Source organism: Zalophus californianus, chromosome 3 (genome assembly GCF_009762305.2).
Source record: "Zalophus californianus isolate mZalCal1 chromosome 3, mZalCal1.pri.v2, whole genome shotgun sequence".
NCBI classification, from domain to species: Eukaryota; Metazoa; Chordata; class Mammalia; order Carnivora; family Otariidae; genus Zalophus; species Zalophus californianus.
In genome coordinates, this window is record NC_045597.1 from 140,663,527 (window position 1) to 140,687,648 (window position 24,122).

Sequence of the window (24,122 nt, forward strand, 5' to 3'; positions counted from 1 at the left end):
CTATAATGCACAACAGCTGATTCATAGACTCAATGCTTCCTGGAACTTTGTTGCCAGAAGAGAAATTTAGTAGATATTATCTATTTCATCTTCCTCATTTAATGAGTGTATTAGTTTCCTCGGGCTGCCATAAGATTTCTATGAACTTGGTGGTTTCCAACAGAAATTTATTTTCTCACAATTCTGGAAGCCAGAAGACCCAAATCAAGGTATTGGTAGGGCTATCCTCCCTTTAAAGGATCTAGGAGAGATTCTTTCCTTGCCATTTCCAGCTTCTGGTGGCTCTTACTGTTCCTGGACATATATATATATATCATTCCAATCTCAGCTTCTGTCTTCACATGGTTTTCTCCCTTATGTCCCTGTATGTCCTCACCAGTCATTGGATTTATGGTCCACCTATGTCCAGCATGATTCCACCACAAGATCCTTAATTAATTGCATCTGTAAAGACCCTATTTCCAAATAAGGTCCCATTCTCTTTTTTTAAAGATTTTATTTATTTATTTATTTATTTATTTATGAGAGAGAGAGAGAATGAGCAGGGGGAGGAGTAAAGGGGGAGGAAGAGGGAGGAGAAAGCATCTCAAGCAGGCTCTGCACTCAGTGGTGGGATCTCACAACCCTGAGATAATGACCTGAGCTGAAACCAAGAGTCAGACACTCAACTGACTGAGCCACCCAGGGTGCCCCCAAATAAGGCCCCATTCTAAGGTTCCAGATGGACACAAATTTTGAGGGGACACTACTCAACCCACTGCACTGAGGAAAGAGGTCTTACTGAAATAACATTTAAAAGAGAACAAATTTCTAACCTTACATACCTCTGAGTGTTTAAAGATCTCTTATTTTTTTCTACTTTATATCCTCAGAAGTGGCCTGTAACAGTGTGACTTCTAGGTTTTGCCAGGTAAGAGTGACTGCTCAGAAGAGCCTTTGGATGAAACACCAGAGCTCCAGTAGTAACTGAAGACAGCAAGCAAAGGACAAAGTGGGTGCAATATTTTAACACTGAGCACAGCAGACCGTTCAGACAAATCCCTTAGCTGTCCCATCCCTGGGAATTTCTCACTGGCCGTGTTCTCCCTGCAAGTTTTAGCCTCTACCCACGTTTCTCAGCCCCCTTGCTTCTTGAAGAGTTGGTTTGCTTCTCCTTACTCCTTCATTTTTTTCCTGAATTTTCTTCTTGTTAGACTCCTTTTAAACTCATACCCCTGTATTAGTTTCCTACTATTGTTATAACACATTTCCACAAACTTAAGTGGCTTTAAATAGCGCAAGGTTATTATCTGACAATTCGTACCATTCTCTAGGGGAGAATCCATTTCCTTGCCTTTTCTAACTATACAGCTTGCCCACATGCCTTGTCTCATGGCCCCATTCCCCTCTCTTCAAAGCCAGCAAGGGCAGGTCAAGTCTTTCTCAAACTGCATCACTCTGACCTCTGCTTCTCTTGTCACATCTCCTCCATTTATAAGGACCCTTATGATTACACTGAACCATTCAGATAATCCAGGATAATTCTCCCCATCTCAAGATTCTTTTTTTAAAATTTTTAAAAATTTTTATTGTTATGTTAATCACCATACATTACATCATTAGTTTTTGATGTGGTCTTCCACGATTCATTGCTTGTGCATAACACCCAGTGCTCCATGTAGAACGTGCCCTCCCCAATACCCATCACCAGGCTAACCCATCCCCCCACCCCCCTCCCCTCTAGAACCCTCAGTCTGTTTTTCAGAGTCCATCGTCTCTCATGGTTCATCTCCCCCTCCGATTTCCCCCCCTTCATTCTTCCCCTCCTGCTCCCATCTCAAGATTCTTATGCAGATCTGCAAAGTCCATTTTGCCATGTAACATTCACAGATTCCATGGATTAGGACCTGGATATCTTTGGGGAGTCCTTATTCTGCTACCATTTGTCCTCATCTTTTCAAACAGAACATTTTAGCTCTCCACTCTCCAGGCTGACCTGCATGCCAAAAGGCTCCTTAAACCAAACATCTTGCCCTTTAGCTGCTCTGAGATTTCTAGCTTTATTTTTCTCCTCTCCTTCCAAATGAAAAATATAGCATAAATATTAAGGTTTTTTAAAAAAAAGGATCGCTTCCCACTAAAATAAATTTTGCCCCCTCTACTCACTATTCTTAGAAGGCCAAAGTGGTTACAGAGCTCAGGTTTTAAATAACAATATTTCCACTATATTCCCTTAAACTTGAAAAATTCCCCTTTAATCAGTGTTACCTTCTAGAAATTATAGACATTTGGCTTTAAAAAAAAATACCTTAAGGAGCACAGCTGAGAAATTGTAAAGCAGCATCCAAACTTACACATAGGAGACAGATCAATAGAATTTGGCCAAATGTATTTCAAACGAAGTAAAAATTTCTGCTAAGATGTCCACAAATGTTCTTTTCCCATTTTTAAGTTACACATGATCATTCAAACTACCTGTTTCCACTGAGGATAGAAAAGAGGTTTTTAAAGTTTGAATAAGAGATCCAAGAAAGTTTATTCAAGTTGATCCACTAAATATTCTTAAATTAAGCTTCATAGGAAAGGTTCTAAGAGTGAGATCTGAGGAGGTTGAGCATCAAATGAATCAGATAAAAGTCTTAATTTTTTTAAAAAGTCAGCATTGAGAACACAAGATGACTGTAAATAATCAATGCATTAGCAGTATTGTGTCCTAAAAAAGTGAGGTACATATCTCCTTCTGATCTGTTCTGATTCTGGAAAAAACTGGAAAGTATATCCCATTCTGGGAAATACCACTTTAAGAAGGACTCCGACAAGCTAGAACACATCCAGGGGAGAGTAAAAAGAGTGGCAAAAGTCTGGACCACGAAGTATAAAAATCGTCTAAGAATAGCAGTTGCTGACCAGGAGAAGGTAAGCATAGTGGATCCATGGCAGTCTTCCAGTACTGAACAATTGCAACTGGGGTGAGGCAGTAGATTTAATCCCTTGGTGGCTTTAGTTTGCCATTCCTCTAGCACGTCTCCCACTCTACTGCCCCAATGAGTTTTCAAGACACAAATCTCAGTATGTCACTGTCTGTGGTTACTCCCCCATAAGTAAGCATGTAGCCAGTCTCTAGGCCAATTAAGAGGGTTTGAGCATTTCAGGACCCGATAAGACCCTTGCCCCAGTCAGTTGGCATTCTAGGCAGCTGGATGCCCTTACGGGGAGTTAAGGGTCAACATCATCAATTATGATGACCTCTGTGATAACAGCACAGCCCAAATTAAAGATCCTGAAACATGCCTCATTAGCTTTCTCACCTCTGTGCCTCCGTTTACAATGTTTCCTCTTCCTGGAAGGTAGTTATGTCACTAACTTTCCATCATCCTAGAGGACCTAAGTGAAGTTTCATCACATCCAAAAGCTTTCCCTGAACATCGTCTTCCGTTTTTACCCAGATGAGTTGGGTGCCCCTCCTCTCTATTAAAATACCACCTGGCACAAACCTTTTACAAAAAGTATTGAATTGCTCTGCAGTCACTGACTTACTTGATAGCAGGATATATGAGCCTAAATTGAGATGCATCTGTACATGAGAAGGCATTTATTTGCACAAGGTAATGTGCACAGAGGGAAAGGGACTGTGAGGGGGAGGTTTTGAGCATCTAAGCCTGGTGGCCAACAGGTAAGTAAGGTGGGGAAACCAAGAGAGCAACTTAATGGCTGGCCTTCAGTCCGGATTCTGGTTCCTAAGCCTGGCCTCATGGACTAAATCCAAGTTATGGATAAAGAAGGGCTACAGACAAAAGCTTTGGGAACTGAAATATTTGGAAAAAATGGGGTACATGCAAAGCTATTTAGGGGCCAAACAACAAACTATAACACATGGTCGGGAAAGTGAGCCCTCTTCCCACTTATGCACTCATTACCCAGCCTTGCTCAGATTTGAAAAGGCCACCGGTACCTCTGAGACAATGCAATGAATTCTGGAGTGGGCAAGAAAGCCCATGCCCAGCAGATGCTGCTCTGTTATGTCTAGAGGGAAAGGATTTAGAAATGGACACTTGGGAAAATGATGAGTCAGTAATAAAATTATTTTGTTTCTGTCTGTTTAAATCTTAGGGACTCCCAGAACTAGTTTAAGAGTGGCTTTTGCAAGGGGCTGGAGGGTTTTATACTACAAGGGGGAAATGACCAGCAGCTAAATTATCACTGTATAATTTATCACTGTTAATGTGACTCTACTCACAGTCATGGTCTGGAGGACTGGTGAAATCTAGTTATGGTTATATTATATTCTCAACCTACTCCGACCTCTGTTCATTAGCCTTGAGATCCTTGAAGGCAGAAACTGCTGGTTTTTAAAAAAAATCTCTGTGGCCCCATTACCTATCTATTTCCCATCATGGAGTAGGTACTCAACATACAGCTATTGAATGAAGGAATAAAATTAATGAAAGAGCAACTATCCCGAATGGACAAATTCAGGAAAAATAGGTGGAAGTTATAGGAACGTAAAATGCTCTTCTAACAATTAGAAAACCCTATCAGTAGAAAAATCCCATGGTGACACAGTGAGAATTTTTTTTTTTTAGAATTTTAAGTTTTGGGAATTTTATTTTTTTCTTCCTTTTTTTTAATTTTATTATGTTATGTTAATCACCATACATTACATCATTAGTTTTTGATGTAGTATTCCATGATTCATTGTTTGCGTATAACATCCAGTGCTCCATTCAATACGTGCCCTCTTTAATACCCATCACCAGGTTAACCCATCCCCCCTCTCCCCTCTAGAACCCTCAGTTTGTTTCTCAGAGTCCATAGTCTCTCATGGTTCGTCTCCCCCTCCGATTTCCCCCTCTTCCTTTTTCCCTTCCTACTATCTTCTTCTTTTTTTTAACATATAATGTATTATTTGTTTCAGAGGTACAGGTCTGTGATTCAACAGTCTTACACAATTCACAGCACTCACCATAGCACATACCCTTCCCCATGTCTATCACCCAGCCACCCCATCCCTCCCACCCCCCACCACTCCAGCCACCCTCAGTTTGTTTCCTGAGATAAAGAATTCCTCATATCAGTGAGATCATATGATACATGTCTTTCTCTGATTGACTTATTTTGCTCAGCATAACACCCTCCAGTTCCATCCATATTGTTGCAAATGGCAAGATTTCATTCCTTTTGATGGCTGCATAATATTCCATTGGGTATATATACCACATCTTCTTTATCCATTCATCTGTCGATGGACATCTTGGCTCTTTCCATAGTTTGGCTATTGTGGACATCGCTGCTATAAACATTGGAGTGCACATACCACTTCGGATCACTACATTTGTATCTTTGGGGTAAATACCCAGTAGTGCCTTTTATCACTGGAGGAGCTGTCAAAGATGCCCCAGAGGAGGTACATACCTCAGGGAGAGAAATGCATCAAATCATTTCTAACTCTCAAACTGCTTGGTATTAATTACACGAAAACCAAGAAGAGCGTGGCCATGACAAAGGAGTTAGCCCCACAGGGCAATATGCAAAAATGATGGGTCAGCAACAAAACCAGTTTTTTAAAAAAAATCTTCAAGGACTGTCTGTAAAAATCAGCACCTTAAGCCAGATTTCATCAGAATTAAAACCGTACCCTGAAAGATTATTGCATGAAGCCATAGACGTTTTATCTTCAAAAGCTATCCTATTATAACTTTGAACAATGTCCAGAGGACTAAGGTATCTAATGGACATTATCTACAGCGAAGATGTTAAGTGATGAAAGGTTAAAGGAAAGATATACAACGTGTTGAGAGCAGGCTGTGATTTGTAGACTCATAGCCTGTTTCAGTGACTCTTCCACAGCCTCTGGCGAAGTAAATGCTAGAGCCACTCATCTTTATTCCTTTAACTTCCAATAAATGACTGAAGGATCCCCCTGTCTACAAGAGGGAAATTACTAGACAATGCAGGAAAGGTCTTCTGAGATAAATGAATATTCTACATCAATTTAAAGGCCACAAATAGAATGATGGAGAGTACTATTTTATAATGTCAAAGTTCAAAGGTACTTTTCAAATGTCTCTTTAAAGAAAATCTGACCTTTCTTTCTTTCCTTCTTTCTCTCTTTATTATCAGAAAGTTTGCCAAGGACACTCCGGGCCTTGGGTCATTCTGTTTTGACATGGAAGTTCTTTCATCATTAAAAATAATTGAAAGACCAGAAATATTTAACTCTGCAGTGACCAAGAGGACACATTCAGTAGCATAAAAAAGAACAATATTGAAGCACTTGGATTTCAAAGGTTGCATTTTAATAACTCCATAAACCTTGCCCCCCTCATGTATGAGGGAGAGCTTACATGAGGCCATGACTAGCTCAAGGAGTAAGTATGAATACACATTTTTTTCTAATATATTTCATGTTATTTTACATGAAAACTTTATGAAAACTGCTCAGTACACCACTAGTAACTCTCTATGTCTAAATATCTTTTTTAGGTATAGATTGGCTGACATTAGATATAGATGTGGACAAAAATATATTTGCAGGAAAACAAAAACCTTTTATGAAAGGCCTCTTTTTCCCCATCTTAAGGTATAATTTACAGACAGTAAAATTTAGCCTTTTTAGTGTACAGTTCTGTAAATTTTGATAAATGCAGTCATACAACCACCACCACAGCAAGATACAGAAAAATTCCATCACATCCCCACATTCCCCTGTGCCCCTTTGTAGTAAGCCCCTCTCTCCATCTCCAGCTCCTGGAAACTACTGATCTGCTTTCTATTTCTATAAATTTGCCTTTTCAAGAATACCCTGTAAATGGAATTATATGGTATGTAGCAAAGGCCTCTTTTAAATTTCATGCACTGGATAAAAATTAAAGTAAATAAATGAAGTGTCAATGTTAATGTACTGATTTCTATTGCCTGAACTTAAGGCAATGATGGATATATAAAATCAAATTACCCTTGAATAGTACATCTTAAAGCAGGTAGTACCCAGGGAGCCTTCTGAATATAGAGATTTTTAGGACTTCAATTTTGACATATTGAATCAAAATCTCGCAGTGAGGTTTCTGGGAATTGTTTTTATCAAGTTCTCCAAGCTTGATTCCGATTGATCAGCCAGATTTGGGAAACATTAACCCAACAGATATTCACTGTATGAGATTAACTACCAAGCTGTAAATCATGTGTGGGAATAGGATCAAAGTTCAGAGGCTGTTGGAGAGTTTCATCAGGTGACCTTGTCCTTGGATGTGGCTACCACTTACTGCCTGCAGGACCTTTAGCAAGTCACTTAAATCGCTGAACCTTGGTTTTCTCCTCTGTCATGCCGGGGTAATGATGCTGACTTCATAGGATTATTTTCGGGATTAAAGGCCTATAAAGCCTTTAGCTAGAACCTGGCACACTTGGCACTCAGTGATTGGAAGCTGCTTATCTTGCTGGCATTAGTATCAATATTAACATCATTATCATCACCATGGCACCAGAAACACTTTACTTGCCTTTCTCCATATTTCTGCATTTTTGTCAGTTTCACTATTTCTTAGTCCTTCCTCTAGAAGGGACCAAAGTAAACAGAATCCACTTTTGTAGGCGCCCAACTGGTATTCAGGGCAGCGCAAAGCTCACAGAAATTCACTGATTGTCTCCAACCCTCACCTTTACCTCAAAGATGTCAATGGGAACAAAAAAAAAAAAAAAGGAATTACTGGAAACTCTCCCTCTTTCCCAAGGGTATATTATTGGCCAAATATAAGCAAACAGAGGGAGGAAGAGAAGCAAAGGGAGGGAATAAAGCAGAAAATCAGGCTGTCTGTGTAGTTAGGGAATATCTAAAAATTGACTTCATTCATTTGCAGTTTTATTCTGTAATGTAGATACATGTATTTTTAAGCTACAGTTTCTTGAAAATTTTTACTATTGAAGTAGAGTTGACATAGAAAAGCAGCAGTTTTTATTTAAGCTGTGAAATACAGAAGAATGATGGTATTTGGCTGCACTTGCCGATCTAAAGAAAGAACTTCTATCCTCAAAGAATTACACGATGCTGCCAACACCAAGGACTGAAGACAAGGAGCAAAAAACAAACCTGAAACTCACAAGCCCTACCTGTTCTCAGCATCGGCACTGCACTTTGGGGACATCAATTCAAAGGATTTGGTGAACTTCACCACCTGCCACACACAGAAAGACATAAAGTCAATTAAAGCTTTTTTGCAGTTTAAAATAATGCAATAAACATCTTTCATCTTTATAATGATAATTACATAATTGGAGATTAAGGAGGAATTTTAAGTGGAGAAGTCTCAGGGGGCCGAAAAAGAAAATTCTATTCTACTTTTTGGATTTTACTTCTAACATGGCATACATTGTCAAAGTTTTGATACATTTTACTAACTATGCATATATTTTTTTCAAGTTTTTATTTAAATCCCAGTTATTAATATACAAGGTAGTATTAGTTTCAGGTATAGAATTTAGGGATTCAGCGCTTCCATACAACACCCAGTGCACATCGTAACAAAGGTCCTCCTTCATCCCCATCACCCATTTAGCCCATCCCCCCCCACCTCCCCTCTGGTAACCCTCAGTTTGTTCTCTAGAGCTGGGAGTCTGTTTCTTGGCTTTCCTCTCTTTTTTCCCCACTCATATAAGAAACAAGACAAATGAACATCGGCGGAAAATTAAGTGTGTTATATTTTTACAATGAGGTGTTTACTATCTTGTGGTAGTTCTACCAAGGGACATCTCACTTGGAAACATTTTAAAATTTTTATTGCCCTTTTAACAATCTGATCAATATGCATGGAGAAGAAGGTGGAGACAAAAACCTAGAAAAGGATGTCCTCCATCAACCCCAGGCTCCTGAAGTCACCTTCCCCGGTTTATCATTGTTCTCAGGTGAACATTTTTTGCCACCAACCCCAGCCTCCTGCTCCAAGGGTAAAGAAGAGAAAGCCATCTTCTTCAAGAATCATCCCTAGTGTAGACACTTCTTCTCTCACCTGTCTCGTGAATCTGGCATATTTGGTGCAAGAACCTGATCAAGACTGATTACACTGAAAGAAAATTTTGCACACAAGAAATGTAAAGGTAGTTTTCCTTATTATTAGCAACTATTGAGTTCTTACTATAAACCAGGCTCTACGTCAGAAGCTTCTTGGACTATTTAAGTTCCTTAGTACAACTCTATAAAGCAGGGATTTTTATCTTCAGTGTATAGATGAGGAAACTAACCCACAATTTTTAAGAAACTTGCTCAGTTTCACAGAACTAAACGGGGGCACATGGGGTTAAAGCAAGCCTGCATGATTCTAGAGTGCCAGTTCTTTCAACAACACTAAAAATGTGGAGTGGGAAAAGCACCATTTCTCGCCCTCTTCTGACAAGCATGATAGAAAAATGAGGCCCTTATACTGAAAGGAGTCATCTGAATGTCACTGGATGCTTCCAAGTTTGACATTTAGATTTGCCATAGCTGGATGCAGTCATGCTTCAAAGGCCTTTTAAATTAACCACTTATGAGGAATGGATGGGCACCTGAGAAAATGATTTGGAAACTGGGAATAGATTAAATATTAAAACAGCTTTATCAGTGAGGTAATGGACCCAAACTAAGAAAATGCAACATTAAGAAAAAGATAAAAGAAAAGAAAAGCCCATCACAAAGAAAATTGTGTGTGACTAGTTGACTGTTGGGCAGTGACAACAGATCAACTGCAAGGAAATGCCCTTGACAACTAGAGCACACATTTCATTTCATATTCCAGTGTGAACTGAGCCTCTACAAAGTCCTTCATTGTGGCCAATTTTATGTTTTAAAGATGGTCACAACACTATCTCCTATCCTACACTCTTCACTACAATACGACCCTGCCACCCTCCTACCAAGTGGTAGGGTCTATGTTCCCTCCCTTTGAATCTAAGTGGGCTACTGACCACTTTGACCAATAAAGTATATAGAACGGATGTGATGTGCCTTCGGAGAGCATCATAAAAGGCGATGTTCCTTCTGTGTTGTCTGATGGAATACTTGTGCCTGGAGCCCTGAGATACCATGTAGGAGGTCTAGCTACCTTAAGGCCATTTTGCTGAAAGGGAGCCCAACCACATAGAGACGCCATGTGTAGCTGTTCTGGTCAGAAGCTCAGGCTTTAAGTCTTTCCTGTCTAGGAGTCAGACATATGAGTGAACAAATCTTCAGATGATTCCAGTTCCCAGCCTGTAAGTCACCTCTGGTCTCTATGTTTTTCCAACTGTATGTGGCCCCAGATATCCTGAGAAGAGGCAGGCCATCCTTGTGGTACCCTCTCCAAATTCCTGATCCATAGGATCTGTGAGCATAACATGTTGATTTAAGCCTCTAAGTTTTGGGTTTATCTGTTACACAGCAAAAATAACCAGAACACTTGTCTTAATTGAGGACTTAAACAGAAATCAATCACTTAGAAATCTTTATCCACTTGCAGTATTCTTGGATCTCATAAGGCTAGTAAGCCACAAAGAAACTATTTGCTATCACCAAATAATAAATCTCTCAAACTATACTCCAAATAATTTTTAAAGTTAAAATTATAATAAGGTAAAAAGTAGTAGCATTTCATTTCTGTTTGCATAATAGAAAATTGTCACAGATTTTAAAAGAGGGAGTTAGTCCTCTATCTCTGCTTTGATCGTCCATGATTTGTGATTTCTTTCCATTATTTTGTTAGATGACAGAAAATTCTTTCCCTATTTTATCATGTTTATGCTGTTGCTATGGACTGTATGTTTATGTCCCCCAAAATTCATATACTGAAACCCTAATCTTCAACATGATGGTATTTGGAGATGGAGTCTTTGGGAGGTGATGAGGTCATGAGTGTGAAGCCTCATAATGGCTTAGTGCTTTTATAAGAAGAGGCAGAGAGAGCTTGCTTCCTCTCCTTTTCTCTGCTATGTGAAGATACAACGAGAAGATTGGCCATCTACAAACCAGGAAAATTGCCCTCACCAGACACCGGCTCTGCTAGTGCCTTGATCTTGGACTTCCCAGTCTTTAGCACTGTGAGAAATAACTTGTTTGTTCTTTAAGCCATCCATTCTATAATATTTGTTATAGCAGCTTGAATTGACTGAGACAACTATATTCTCCCTTTTTGCTGCAAATATGTATGAGGCATTTTACATACATTATGACCAATCTTTTATGTAGATATCAATGCTTACAACATTCTGGCAAGGTAGATAATATCATCCCCATTTTATTGAAAGGAAATTAAGGTGCAGAGGGGTTAAGTGGTTTCCTGGAAACCATACAACCAATACACTGCAGAATTGGGATTTGCACCATGTCAGTCTGATTCTACAGCCCCCAGTTTCCACACTACTCCTTGCTTTTGTAAACATGAGCAAAATTGTGACACCAAATTATTTGGACATGACTCCTTCAAAGTCAGAATAGTTAGATAAACTCTGTCTTTATTTATCAATTCTATAAATATTTTTCGAGTACCCATTAATGCCTGAATTTGAATAAACACAGACTAAAAGTAGGTTGAAGTGAAATACTTGGCTTAATATAAAACTAATCAAATTACCAATACACTATTAATTGTTTCTGCATTTGGAAATAAAAAAGGAGATACTTTTTTTTTTTTTTTTTTTAGGTTTTACTTATTTGAGAGAGAGAGAGACAGAGATCATGAGCAGCGGGGAAGAGTAGAGGGAGAAGCAGACTCCCCACTGAGCAGGGAGCCACATGCGGGCTCGATCCCAGGATCCTGGGATCATGACCTGAGCTGAAGGCAGACGCTCAATGGACTGAGCCACCCAGGCACCCCACCTTTTTTTTTTTTAAGAGAGAGAGAAAGAGTGCAATTGGGCAGGGCAGAGGGAGAGGGAGAGAGAGAATATTAAGCAGGGTATGCACCCAGCGCACAAAGCCCGATGTAGGGCTAGACCTCATGATCCTGAGATCACAACCCAAACCCAAATCAAGAGTCAAATGCTTAACCCACTGAGCCACCCAGGCACCCCTCAAAAAGGAGATACCTTTAAATTCCCTGACCGGAGAGATGAGATTAAACTCCTCAGTATTACTAAGGAATACTTCATTTGGCTTCCTTTTTACTATTAATTAGAATACTTTACAACTCTAAAAGGATAGATAATAATTCCTGAAAAACTGATAGCAATACAAATTGGGTTGTAAAAGAGGGAGTAAGCCCCCTTGTGGGGTCATTAAGGATCATTCTGACAAAGTCCCAGAAATTATACTTGGAAAGGCATGTGAAATTAAAGAATTCATCACAAATCATAGAGAGGGGAGCATGGTATGCTCAGAGGATCATATAAAGTCACCCAAAGCCCAAAGTTTGGTCACTGCAGGCAGGGAAAGAGCAGAGCAAGGACCCATGGTAAGTACCTTTATTGGGGTCAGGGGTAAGGTAGCTTGTGGCACTTGGGAAACCTGCTCTTTGGGTAATTTGAATGTAACTGGGTCAACACGGAGAAGAAGGAAGGGGCAAAATGGGAATGTCATCATGAGGCTTACTGCTTAAACACACACGTTGGGGATGGGTACCCAGAAATGGGCAATAACTAGGTAAAAGTTCAAAACAAGCAGGCTGAGTGCAGCACTCAGTGAGTCATTGAGGCCACAAAGAACAGCTTGACAATGCACAAATGAATTTTATCCAAGGAGAAATGCAAATGATTTCTGTGCAGTAGTAAAGGTAAGCCCATAGTTACAATTTTATTGTCTGGATGATAGTAACCATTTTAGAAATCTAACCTAGCAATCTTACCCTAGCATTCTTTCAGTAGCTATTTTATTTTATTTTATTTTATTTTATTTTATTTTATTTTATTTTAAAGATTTTGTTTATTTATTTGACAGAGAGAGAGAGACTGTGAGAGCACAAGCAGGGGGAGCTGCAGGCAGAGGGGGAGGGAGAAGCAGGCTTCCTGCTGAGCAGGGAGCCCGATACAGGGCTCAATCCCAGGACCCTGGGATCATGACCTGAGCCCAACACAGAAGCTTAACAAATGAGCCACCCAGGCGTCCCTTAGTACCTATTTTAAAACTGACTTCACCACCTCACTTGGTTTATCTCTTTAATGAGTTTAATAAATTTTTGGTACATGCTTGCTTTAGATTTATGCAAGGGTTAGGTTTTAACATTTTGAAAACTGTGCTTCTACACAACAGATATGTACTGAGTGTCTGTATGTGTCAAGGAGCATAGGGCACTGGACTACACGTGGGAAAGTAAATGGAAAACAGTCTCTGTATGCATGAAGTCTACTGTATCCTAGGGAGCTCAATTTGCCCTGGCCTCTCAAGATTAGTTCTTCCTCGAATAATAAGGAACTTCTGCTTTCCACATCTTAGGAAAACAAACTTAAGAAATGTTCAGAGATTCAAAGAGAAAAAAGATTTTTTTTAATGTTTAAAAAATTAAAAAAAAAACCTGCTAAAGGATAGTGCTGATAAGAAATGGAATAGAAAATCCTGGAATTTTAAAGCTATAAAATTTATCAATCTAGAATGAGAAAGAGAATGGATAAGATAAACAAATAACCTTTTTTTTTTTTTTTTAAGATTTTATTTATTTATTCATGAGAGAGAGAGAGGCAGAGGGAGTAGCAGGCTCCTGCGGAGAAGGGAGCCCGATGCGGAACTCGATCCCAGGACCCTGGGATCATGACCTGAGCAGAAGGCAGATGCTTAACCATCTGAGCCACCCAGGCGCCCAACAAATAACCTCTTGATGAAATGTCAGTGTGTGAACTCCTGATATGTAAAACAGGACATTTTAAAACTACCAAAAGGAAAAAAACACTTAAAAAAAATGTTAGTACTTTTTATTTCAATATAAACCATATGCTATAAAGAAAAACAGGGTCGGGGCGCCTGGGTGGCTCAGCTGGTTAAGCGACTGCCTTCGGCTCAGGTCATGATCCTGGAGTCCGGGGATCAAGTCCCACATCGGGCTCCTGGCTCAGCGGGAAGTCTGCTTCTCCCTCTGACCCTACCCCCCTCATTCTCTCTCTCTCAAATAAATAAATAAATAAAATCTTTAAAAAAAAAGAAAAACAGGGTCAAATATTTTATTTTATTTTAATAGTTTTATTTTCTAAATTTACGTTTAATGAGTAAAGGGGAAGTCAAGGTTTATCCTTCAACTTTAACACTCTATATCATGGACAGAATTAGTTGTGTCCCCCAATAAACCAGTCCATGGTGTCCCAGTCAAAGTCAGACACTGGATTCATGAACCATAGTGTTGACCTTGTGTGTAATAAAGAATTAACTCTATGCAAAGAAAGGTCTGGCCTTTGCCCTTGGCTCCTGGGAGGTAACCTCTAAGCCCTGGACATATAGAGCCTTGATAAAAGTGCCTTTGTTTACCTGGGCACCTTGGGCCAGCCAGATAGAACAATGTAATTTGAGCCACACAACAATGTGGTTGTGGGAGTGATTGGGTCGGGTGCAGCTTTAAGTCATGTGGTATCACTTGATCTCTGGAAGGAATGGAGACTGAGGTCAGCTATTGTAGGTGGTCAACTAAGTTTTGGTGATTAAGCCTCAATAAAGACCTCTGGATGCCAGGTCTTGGGTGACCTTTCCTGGTTGGCAATACTTCATCATGTACATTGTCACATATCATTGCTGGGAGAAGTTAATGCTATCCATGACTCCATGGAGAGAGGACAACTGGAAGCTCCACATTTGGACCTTCCTGGACTTTGCCCACACATCTCTCCTTTGGCTGATTTTAATCTGTATCTTTCCCCATAATAAGCCATAACCATGAGTATAACAGCTTTCAGTGAGTTCTGTGAGCCCTTCTGGCAAATTATTGAGACTGAGGGTGGTCTTGGGAACCCTTGAACTTATAATTGGTGTCAGAAGTGAGGGCAGTATTATAGATTATATTCTCTTACTTTGTACCTTATGTGATAATTCATAGGTTGTTCTTATGTCTTTAGAAGAAAAATGAGAATACTGTTGACTGGTCTTTGGCTAATATTGATTATCTAAGGCAATATCAGTGTATACTGGATAGCAAAAAGAGATATCAAAACATAGTAAATAAGGTCTGAAACCTTTAAATAATATTTTAAAGGGGAAAAAAACTTTAAACTTAAGGGTCAGGAAGATCTTATTGATCCTCTGATGTGATTCCTTTTACTTAACAAACAGAATTATAAAATGTATTAAATTTTTTCTCTTACCTTAGCTGTTAGAAGCTCAGAGCAAAGCTTTAGTTGCAAAGTTTTATCTTTTTGCAGCATAATTTGGTTTTGAGATTGTTGATTTCATTTGGTTTTGCTTATATCATCTGCTTTTTTTCCTCCCATTTTATTTGAAATGTTGCCTTTCGTTTTGTTATGTGTCTGGCACCTAATAAGCACTCAGAAAATGTTTGCTCACTATGAATTTTTCTATTTTTGCTGAAGGGTGCTTTAAGTGCTGTTGGTAATTAATTGAGTTAAAGTATAAACCAAGAGGAGATAAAGTACTTATGTACTTGAAAAATGTATAAGGTGTATAAAAATGCTTTTACACATGAAGTAACAAAATTCCCTTATGTAAAACTAATTACAGTTGAACATTAAGTTGTATAAAAGAGGATTTTTAAGAGGCATGGGAAGGGAATCTGGAATGGTGGGTAAGAGAAATACAACATTTAAGGGCCTCCAGCTGATAGCAAACAATGTAAGAATAAAAGAGAAGCAGGCTTGAGTTCCATTTAGAGAGTGGTCAAATATAAGCAGAGCACTGAAACTGTGAGGACAAACCCACTGATGACTGTAAACCAGATAAGATCAAGAAAGTGATGAAAAGCCAGCCTTGGCTCCATAAGGTGTAGAAAGTTAGTCTGGGTCCAGACAATCTGACTATGAAGGGCTTCAAGTCCATTTTAGAATGGATTTATCACAGAAATCCTAGTCTAGACCATCTAGTCAGGAACCCAGGGCTGCTGGTGGAATCCTTCTACAGATTTTCTGAATGTAGGGCAATTTGAGATTAGACTCACAGCCAGTGAACCCTCCCAGTCATCAGAATATTGGGCCCTTAAGGCACATGGGACTGGGTCCATGTTGAGGCTGGCAGGATGAACAGAGAAGAAGTAATACGTTTCTGGAGATGCAGACTGATCTGCTTACCTCTCATTCTTCTACATCAGGGATAGGCAAAAGAGTCTATGAGCCAAATCTTCCCCACCATCTGTTTTTATAAATAAAGTCGCATTTTAACAGAGGCCACTCATTAATTCAATATTACCTGTGGCTGCTTTTTGCTCTAACAGTAGAGTTGAGTAGCTCCAACAGAGACCATATGGGCCACAAAGCCTAAAGTATTTACTAGCTAGCCCTTCATAGAAGAGTTTGTTGACTTATGATCTAGAGCCATCTCTAGTTATTTTTTGCTAAACTTTAATGACTGATGATAGATTAATATATTCATATTCCTATGGAACTTATCTGTGATACAGAAAGGGGATTCCTGAAGTCGAATCTTCACATCTGAAACAAGACTATAATGATGGAAATTTCAGGCACCATAGTAAGTGGTGGGGGACACACTTGAGGACATGCATATATCAAAGTTGTCATGGACTGTTCCACTTTAATTAAGCCTCTTGTCCTGAAACAATTATTAAAAGTGCCACTTTTCACTCTCAAAAGTATCTTTTTTTGAAAAACAAAACTCTAGGCAGCCATACCCCAAACAATTTATGTATTTTAAAATATTTATTAAAAATATAATGAATTCAAGTAGAAAATTATTTATAGTCAGACACCTGGGTTTAAAAATGAAACAGCAAAAACAGCTAAAATATTTTAGTGCAATTTAATGGGATATACAGTGTCACTGTGGAGATTATGACCAATAAAAAACAGACAAGAGCATAAAAGAAGAGAATAAAATTCATGCTTTATTCTTGACTTGGACCAATTGTATAGTTCTCAGTCTCATTAATTTTTTAAAATTTATTCTCTAAATCCAAGTCTGATTTTATAATAGATATGCTACATGAGCCTAGATTAAATAAATAAATACCCACATTCACATACACTAAGTAAAAAGAGAATCTTATAAAATAAATATCAGAAGTGGTTTATAGGTCAATGAAACTGAACAAGTGGTTCCAAGCTCCTCTGGCTGTTGATCAGCCCTGATTCTTGCACCCTGGGAAAGGCAGTACACATGCCACAGTGAAGTAAACAAAATATCCCTGAGCACCTCTGCCTGTTCTTTGGAAAAGCTCCACGGACAGAAGTCTCTGATTTGGATATTTATCAAGCACTAGTTGGTTTGGTTTCTCTCTGCTTTTTAAATTTAAACAACTTAAAAAACAAAAATTGTGCTCAAACAGATACTCCTGCCACCAAAAAGAAAATAGGAATGATCTAATTATCATCATTTTTTCATTAGTCTTCTTAATCCATATTTTTCCACAAGAGGACTATTCTATTCTTTAGGGCAAAAGAACTAAATGATCATCCACTGTCATCCTTCTTGATAAATTTTTCATTTATGATGATGAGTAATTTAATCATTTATTCATTCAATCAACATCTATCAAATACTTAGTGTACAGGCACCGTTATGGGCTCTGGAAATACCAAAGGGGCGTAAATCATGTCCTGTCTTTGAGGAACTCACAAAATAGTACAGGGGTGGGGGGAACAGTTCAAAAAAGTATAATTTCACGACAATATATGTTCAAAATTCTACAAGCATACAGAGAGGGTGTTGAAGAAGTCTTTGTGTGAACTGTGTTCATCAACGGTGGGCAGGCATGCTCTAGGCTGAGTAGTAGGGGAAGTTTTCTGGGTTGAGGGACCAAACAGGTCAGTTTTGGCCGAAAACAGAAAGAACACTGAAAAGGTTTTAACTGAACCTAATTCAATAAAGGGACTAGTTACAGAAGTGTGGACAGGGTTAAAAGAAACCAATAAGAAATGGTGAGGTACCCAGGAACTAGCAACTTTGGAATGACTGCAGTCTAAAGGAGCATGTCTAAAGATCACAGAGAGCAGAGAAGGAAGGATGGCAGGAAGGAGGGAATAATGCTTTTGGCGTCCTTGAGGCCCTAGAACTATGGAAGGGTTCTTGGAAGAATCCAGCCACCTCTAACAACTGGCAGAGAAAGAACAAGAGGAATAACTATCCCCAATTTCTCTCTCCTCCAGCCTTTAAACCTTCTGCTGGGGGCGCCTGGGTGGTGCAGTAGTTTAAGCTTCCAACTCTTGGTTTCTATGCAGGTTGTGATGTTGGGGTCATGGTATTGAGTCCTGCATCAGGCTCTGTGCTCAGCACGGAATCTGCTTGAGATTCTTTCTCCCTCTCCCTCTGCCCCTCCCACTCATGCTCTCTCTCTAAAATAAATAAATCTAAAAACAAAAAAACAAAAAAACAAAACCTTCTGCTGATCCCTCTTTTTTGTCAAATTTAACTGGAAGCCAGTGGGCAAGAAAGCCCAAGTACATTCAAGGGCACTGAGCTAAAGAGAGAAACATCAAGAATAGAAGGGGGGTGCAGAAAAAAGTCAGTACAGAGTTGACAATGTTGAAATTTACTTGAGCCCTGATCTCCCCAAAAAACAGTAATAATAAAGAAATCCCTCCTACCACTTTGTTCCAGAATTGGCTAACCTCAAAGGACCACCCTGCCCTAGCATATTCTAAAATAAGACCTGTCTTCATCCTTCCTTCCATTTTTTTTTTTTTTTGAGATGTTTCTCAGAAATGAATGTTCTCCCTATTGCAATAGCCTGGATGAAATTATCTCCCTAAATGTCTGGTGCATTTTGTCTTCCACAAGAACAATATGTACAAAGACACAGAGGCAAATGCATGCATAGGCTGACCTGGGGAGGTGGGATAGAGGAGGAAGAAATGGAAAGGGTGAGGCTGAGGACCAGGAAGGACAGCCAAAAGTTAAGTTGGGAGCAGAGGTGATGAACCTTGTATTTGGGGCAGTTTGAACTTTATGGTATAGGCAACAGACAGTTACCGAATATTCTGAACCATGGGAAGAGGCAGATGCATGTTTTAGAAAGAGAACTAGAAGGAGTATTAAGAACTGATGGAAAAGAAGACTGCCCCGTTTGCAAGTGAAGAAATGAGTTGAGGAAAATGTGGAGCTAAGAGATTAGTAAAGACAGTAGTAGAAGAGGTGGGAGGAAGGGGCTAGAAATGAGGTTTCAACATAAAAGCAACAGAACTGACAAACGATTGAATGTAAATGGTAAGAAACACTTAGAAGCTACTGTGTGGTTTTTTAGCTTGAGTTACTTACTACATGATGGTGATTCTATGAACTGAAATGGGAAATCTTAGAAGTGGTAAAGATTTGGGGCAGAATGTGGTGGAGATGGAGTGGGAATTGAAGTTCAGAAGTTGCATATATACATATATGCACACATATACATATAGTTAACACATACAAGTGATTAATGATGTGAGTTAATATACTGATAGAAAATTACTAATAAAGTGACTTAATATAACAAATATATAATATATTAATGATCAATGATGTGAGTATATATAAAACAATGATTGGATAATCAGAGTTTTTTTTAGATAGTTGCCACTTTGCACTCTAGAAAAAGCAATTGGAACAAAAATCAAAAAGAATTTACATTGATTTCCTTATAGGGAGAAGACAAGCTAAAGAAAGGTAAGGAAATGGAAAGAAAGTCACCTGGAGCGATTTTTGCCATCCACTTAGGATGGAGGGGATTGAATTATAGGCTGTTCTGGAATAATCAGATAATAGTTACCTCCGTCTCTTCCTTTCAAGTGTGGGATTCAGGAAGATCATCTACTTCAATGGCTTAATTGTATGTATGTTTTTACAAGAACCAAGAAGTTAAGGAACATATTAAAAAGTAAGTGTAGGTCATGATTCCTGGTTTAGGAAGTGAGCTCCTGAAACTAGCTTCCTGGTTATAAGCTGGGTTATGAAGTCCTTGCAGGAGTTCTCCACAAGGCAGTCACCGCCAGCCATCGGGATGATCCATGAAAGGAGAACACAAGTAAACACTAGTCCTGAGAAAATGCCTTAGGACTTTACCATGAAAATGTCCGCATTCTTGCTTTCCTTGACAAAGCACAGAAAGAAATAGAGATAATAGTAAATACATGAGCTAGAAAGAAGGTAACAGAAGGGATAGGAATTGCTTGGACAGGTTCATGGAATGTCATAATATTATACAGGGAATATTCAGTTCAAAGGATTAGTCCTTTGACTAATGTTTCCTAATGTCAACGGTAGCTAGCTATGGAACAATCTATTTTTTCAGTCTAGTGGAAGATACCATTGACAAAGTCACTTAAAATTGATTGAAACACTTAAGGGAAGCAAAAGAGGGTAAAATATGAATTTTGGCAGCAGAGAGGCCAGAAAGGCATTCCTTATTTCTATTTTTGGCATCCACTGAGTGAACTGATCAGTTAACACCTTCCTGCTCAGGAAGGCAGTCTCTAAACACTGAGGAGATGATGAATCAAAGCTTCAATAGCTAGATTTCAATTTCTTTTCTTCCTCTTTCCCTCAAATGAACAAAGGCCAGGAAATATACATCTGCAGTAACCAGCTTTTTAAATACTCAAATCACAAGGCAATAATCAGAAGTTTCTGTTTTCAGGAATGATTTTAATAAAATAGAGAAAAGCAAAAGTTATTTTTAGAGAAAAGAAACTTCCAGCAGATTTTTTTTTTCCCTGAAATGACGCTTATTTCCCCCCTGATTGTAAAAAGTAGCACATGGAATGCCAGTAGACATGATGCCATAAGTAAATGCTTTGACACATCTGTTCTCTTCCAAAAACAGAGCACAGATTGATAAAAATACAGAAAGAGAAAACCAGAAAGACATCTAGAGGTTAAAAAGCAGAAAAAAGAGAAGGGCCGGATGGCAGAGAAGACCAAAAAGAAAAGGTCTCTAAAGGGCCAAGCCTGAAGACATACGCCTACTGTACTCCAAGTCCAGAAACAGGCAGGTGGCAATGAGTGGAACTTCAGGTTCTACTGGGGCTTGGGGACTAAAAATGTTCCCTTGAAACAGGTGACCTAGCTTCACCCCCAGAAACTGAACCACGCTGCTTCTGGCTTAGTGTAATATTACCACACAGCAGGAGACCCAACTGGTTCTTGACTAGGGGCCAAGGACTGCACACACTATTAGACAGGGAGGAAGGAGTATAAGAAAGAACCAAAGAAAACAATGGCACCAACAAACGAAACACCCTCCCATCAAAATGACCTCCAATCCCAAACTCAAAAACGCACGAACAAGTAATATTAGTACAACTAAATCAACGACCTACAGAACTGGACAAGAAGATACTGATAAATCTCAGTTATGCTGAACATTTGAACACACCTGTATCAGAGACTGAGAGGTGAAGAATAGAAAAATACTAAGAATATGAATGATGTAAGCAACATCTCATTCTTGACCAGTGAATCCTGCGGGAAAGTCAGCTGAGAAAAAACTCTTTTGGAAAAGACTTTCTCCCCTGAGAAAAAGAGAGCTAGGTGAACAGAAGTTTTCCTTTCTTCCTCTCCTGGTACATGATGACACACTGCCTGGAACTGTGTCAGCCTCCTGGACCCTGAGGGTGAACGGCAGCCGAGCACTGAGACATGGGCAGGAAAGTGGACAGTGCTGGGCTCTTGATTACATCATCGGACTACTGCACTACCCCGGAACCACCACCAGCAGATTTCATCCCATGGAAGCTGAGGCCCCAACAGCTGCCTCTTCCTGCCCTTGCTTAATGAGAGCCTACAGCCTGGCCAGACTATCACCGTAACCACCGAGCACCCCCACCCCTCCCCATTCCTTTCTGAGGCTTTAGAGTCAGGCGGTGGGGGGAGACTCCAGCAAGTCACTCAACTCTCTGAGCCTCATTTCCTCCTCTATAAAGTGAGAATGATAATAATACCCACTTCATAAGGATGAGGGGCAATTAAATGAACTCAAGTACTTCACACAACATCCAGAAGCATTCCATAAATGCAGGCTATTGTGGAGGGGGGTGTTTTCCCAGGGTTCCACTGAGTTTTACGTAATCACAGGATAATGGCAAGGCTATCGTTTGTTTAAACCACACCTGCTGATGTAGAAGTAACGCCAAGCTCTGCTAAAATATGGGCACACATGCCTCAACATTTTAAACATGTATAGATTTTTAAAAACTTCACGTTGTGGGGCACCTGGGTGGCTCAGTTGGTTAAACGTCTGCCTTCGGCTCAGGTCACGATCCCAGGGTCCTGGGATCGAGCCCCGCATTGGGCTCCTTGCTCAGCGGGAAGCCTGCTTCTCCCTCTCCCTCTGCCGGCCGCTCCCCCTGCTTGTGCTCTCTCTCTCTCACTATCTCTCTCTGTGTGTCAAATAAATAAACAAAATCTTAAAAAAAAAAACTTCATGTTGTAAATTTTATGATACTTATTTTTACATCTCCAAAATTTACCCCAAGGTTCTTATTCTTGGAGGAAAACAAACCTGAAGGCAAAGACAATAACCTTTTCTAAGCAAAGTACAGTAAAATACCATCCTCTGAGGTATTAAAACGGCACTTAAATAGCTAGACAATTCCTGGTCTTTGAAGACAGTTCACAGTAAAGATATTAAATTGCTGCGAAGGGTTTAGACATTTAACTTTCAAGAAGTTAGATTGATGATGATGATTATTTTCAATACTGTTGTGTATTTACCCAGCAGATTTCCCCCAAAGAGCCGAAGGGCTTAACAGAAACCTGAAAGCCCAGGTGCTGCAGGCCGGAGGCCTTGAACTAGCTCGATGCTTGCCTGCCGTTGGAGTTAACAGGAACCCCAGCGGGGAAGAGGCAAGGAGCCGCCTCCACCTGGTGTGTGCTCTGTGCAAGCATCCCCAGCTCCGAAGCAACAGGAAAAGAACTTGGAAACTGCACTTCAAGCCTTTGCTGCAGAGCCCAGCCCAGCTGAGGCCTGTCAATCCCCTCAGCTCAAGTACAATCTGTCCAAGCCCCAGAAGCAAAGGGCACTGCTTCTCCAGCATTTGTTGGCTTCCTCCTCATAAGAGGGCTGGGGAGCACAGCCTGGACTGCAGTCCACACCCAGAGATGCCAAGGGCCTTCCTCATGCTGGGGAAATAGGATGGGAGCCTGGCATTGAGCTAACGTCTGTTCAGCTGGGAGACATGGGACAAACCAGCTAAGCCCCCGGTTCTCTCATCCGTAAATACTCAGGGCCGGGATTGATCTCCAAGGTCCCCATCAGTGTAAGAGCCTATGGTTCTAAGGTGACAGCAAAACAAGATGGAAAATACATGGAAAAGAAATTTTAAAAAACTTTAATTTTATAAAAAGGACCTCATGGTTAGAAGAGTCATGAAGAGAGTGGTTCAAGCAAAGATTTCACAAGCTGAATTACAAATAAACGAAACTTCAGTCCATTAACAGTCTTCAACACTGTGTGACAGATAAAAGATGACTTACTGGTGATTCAATGTCTTCTAGGAGTAAAACAGAACAGCGTTCACATTTCAACAGAGTTTGGGCCCGATGCATTATTTTTTTGACAATTTTCTCCAGGTCAGTCTGTTCTTCAAAGAGGTCATTAACAACCTCTAGCAAAGCCTAGGAAAGATAAAATGGATGTATTTAGGTGGGTACAGGACTGAATAAAAAAATTTTTTTTTCCTCTCAAAATTCCGTTTGGTGTTTGCTGTAATAAAATATAAATATTTTTGTGTGGCTAATTTTTAAAGCATTGATGATTATTTTGACATATTCCATCATTTTGTTTTATTTATTTAAAGATTTTATTTATTTATTCATGAGAGACAGAGAGAGAGAGAGAGAGAGAAGCAGAGGGAGAAGCAGGCTCCCAAAGAGCAGGGAGCCTGATGCGGGGCTCGAGCCCAGGACCCTGGGATCATGACCTGAGCCGAAGGCAGACACTTAACCATCAGAGCCACCCAGGCGCCCTCCGTCATTTTGTTTTATAACACAGTTTTGAACTGAAAAATACAACCTGAGAGTAGTGGCAATCCATATAATCCTATATAAATCCCACATATAGCTATAGGACTATCTCCCGAGTAGCTAATGACTACAGGATCCCATTTAGTCTGCTATAGCTCTAGGCTTC

At 39.7% G+C, this 24,122-nt stretch overlaps 1 protein-coding gene across 1 annotated transcript in view; it reads right to left on the reverse strand.

The window, feature by feature from the left end:
- The window catches only part of PDE11A (phosphodiesterase 11A), a 387,294-nt gene that overhangs the window by 214,697 nt on the left and 148,475 nt on the right, over window positions 1-24,122 (reverse strand). Inside the window, exons 4-5 of the mRNA XM_027589688.1 lie at window positions 23,468-23,608; window positions 8,086-8,150 (exon numbers count right to left, since the gene is read on the reverse strand). Of these exons, the coding sequence (XP_027445489.1) occupies window positions 8,086-8,150; window positions 23,468-23,608 (206 nt within the window). The remainder of the gene's footprint in view (window positions 1-8,085; window positions 8,151-23,467; window positions 23,609-24,122) is intronic.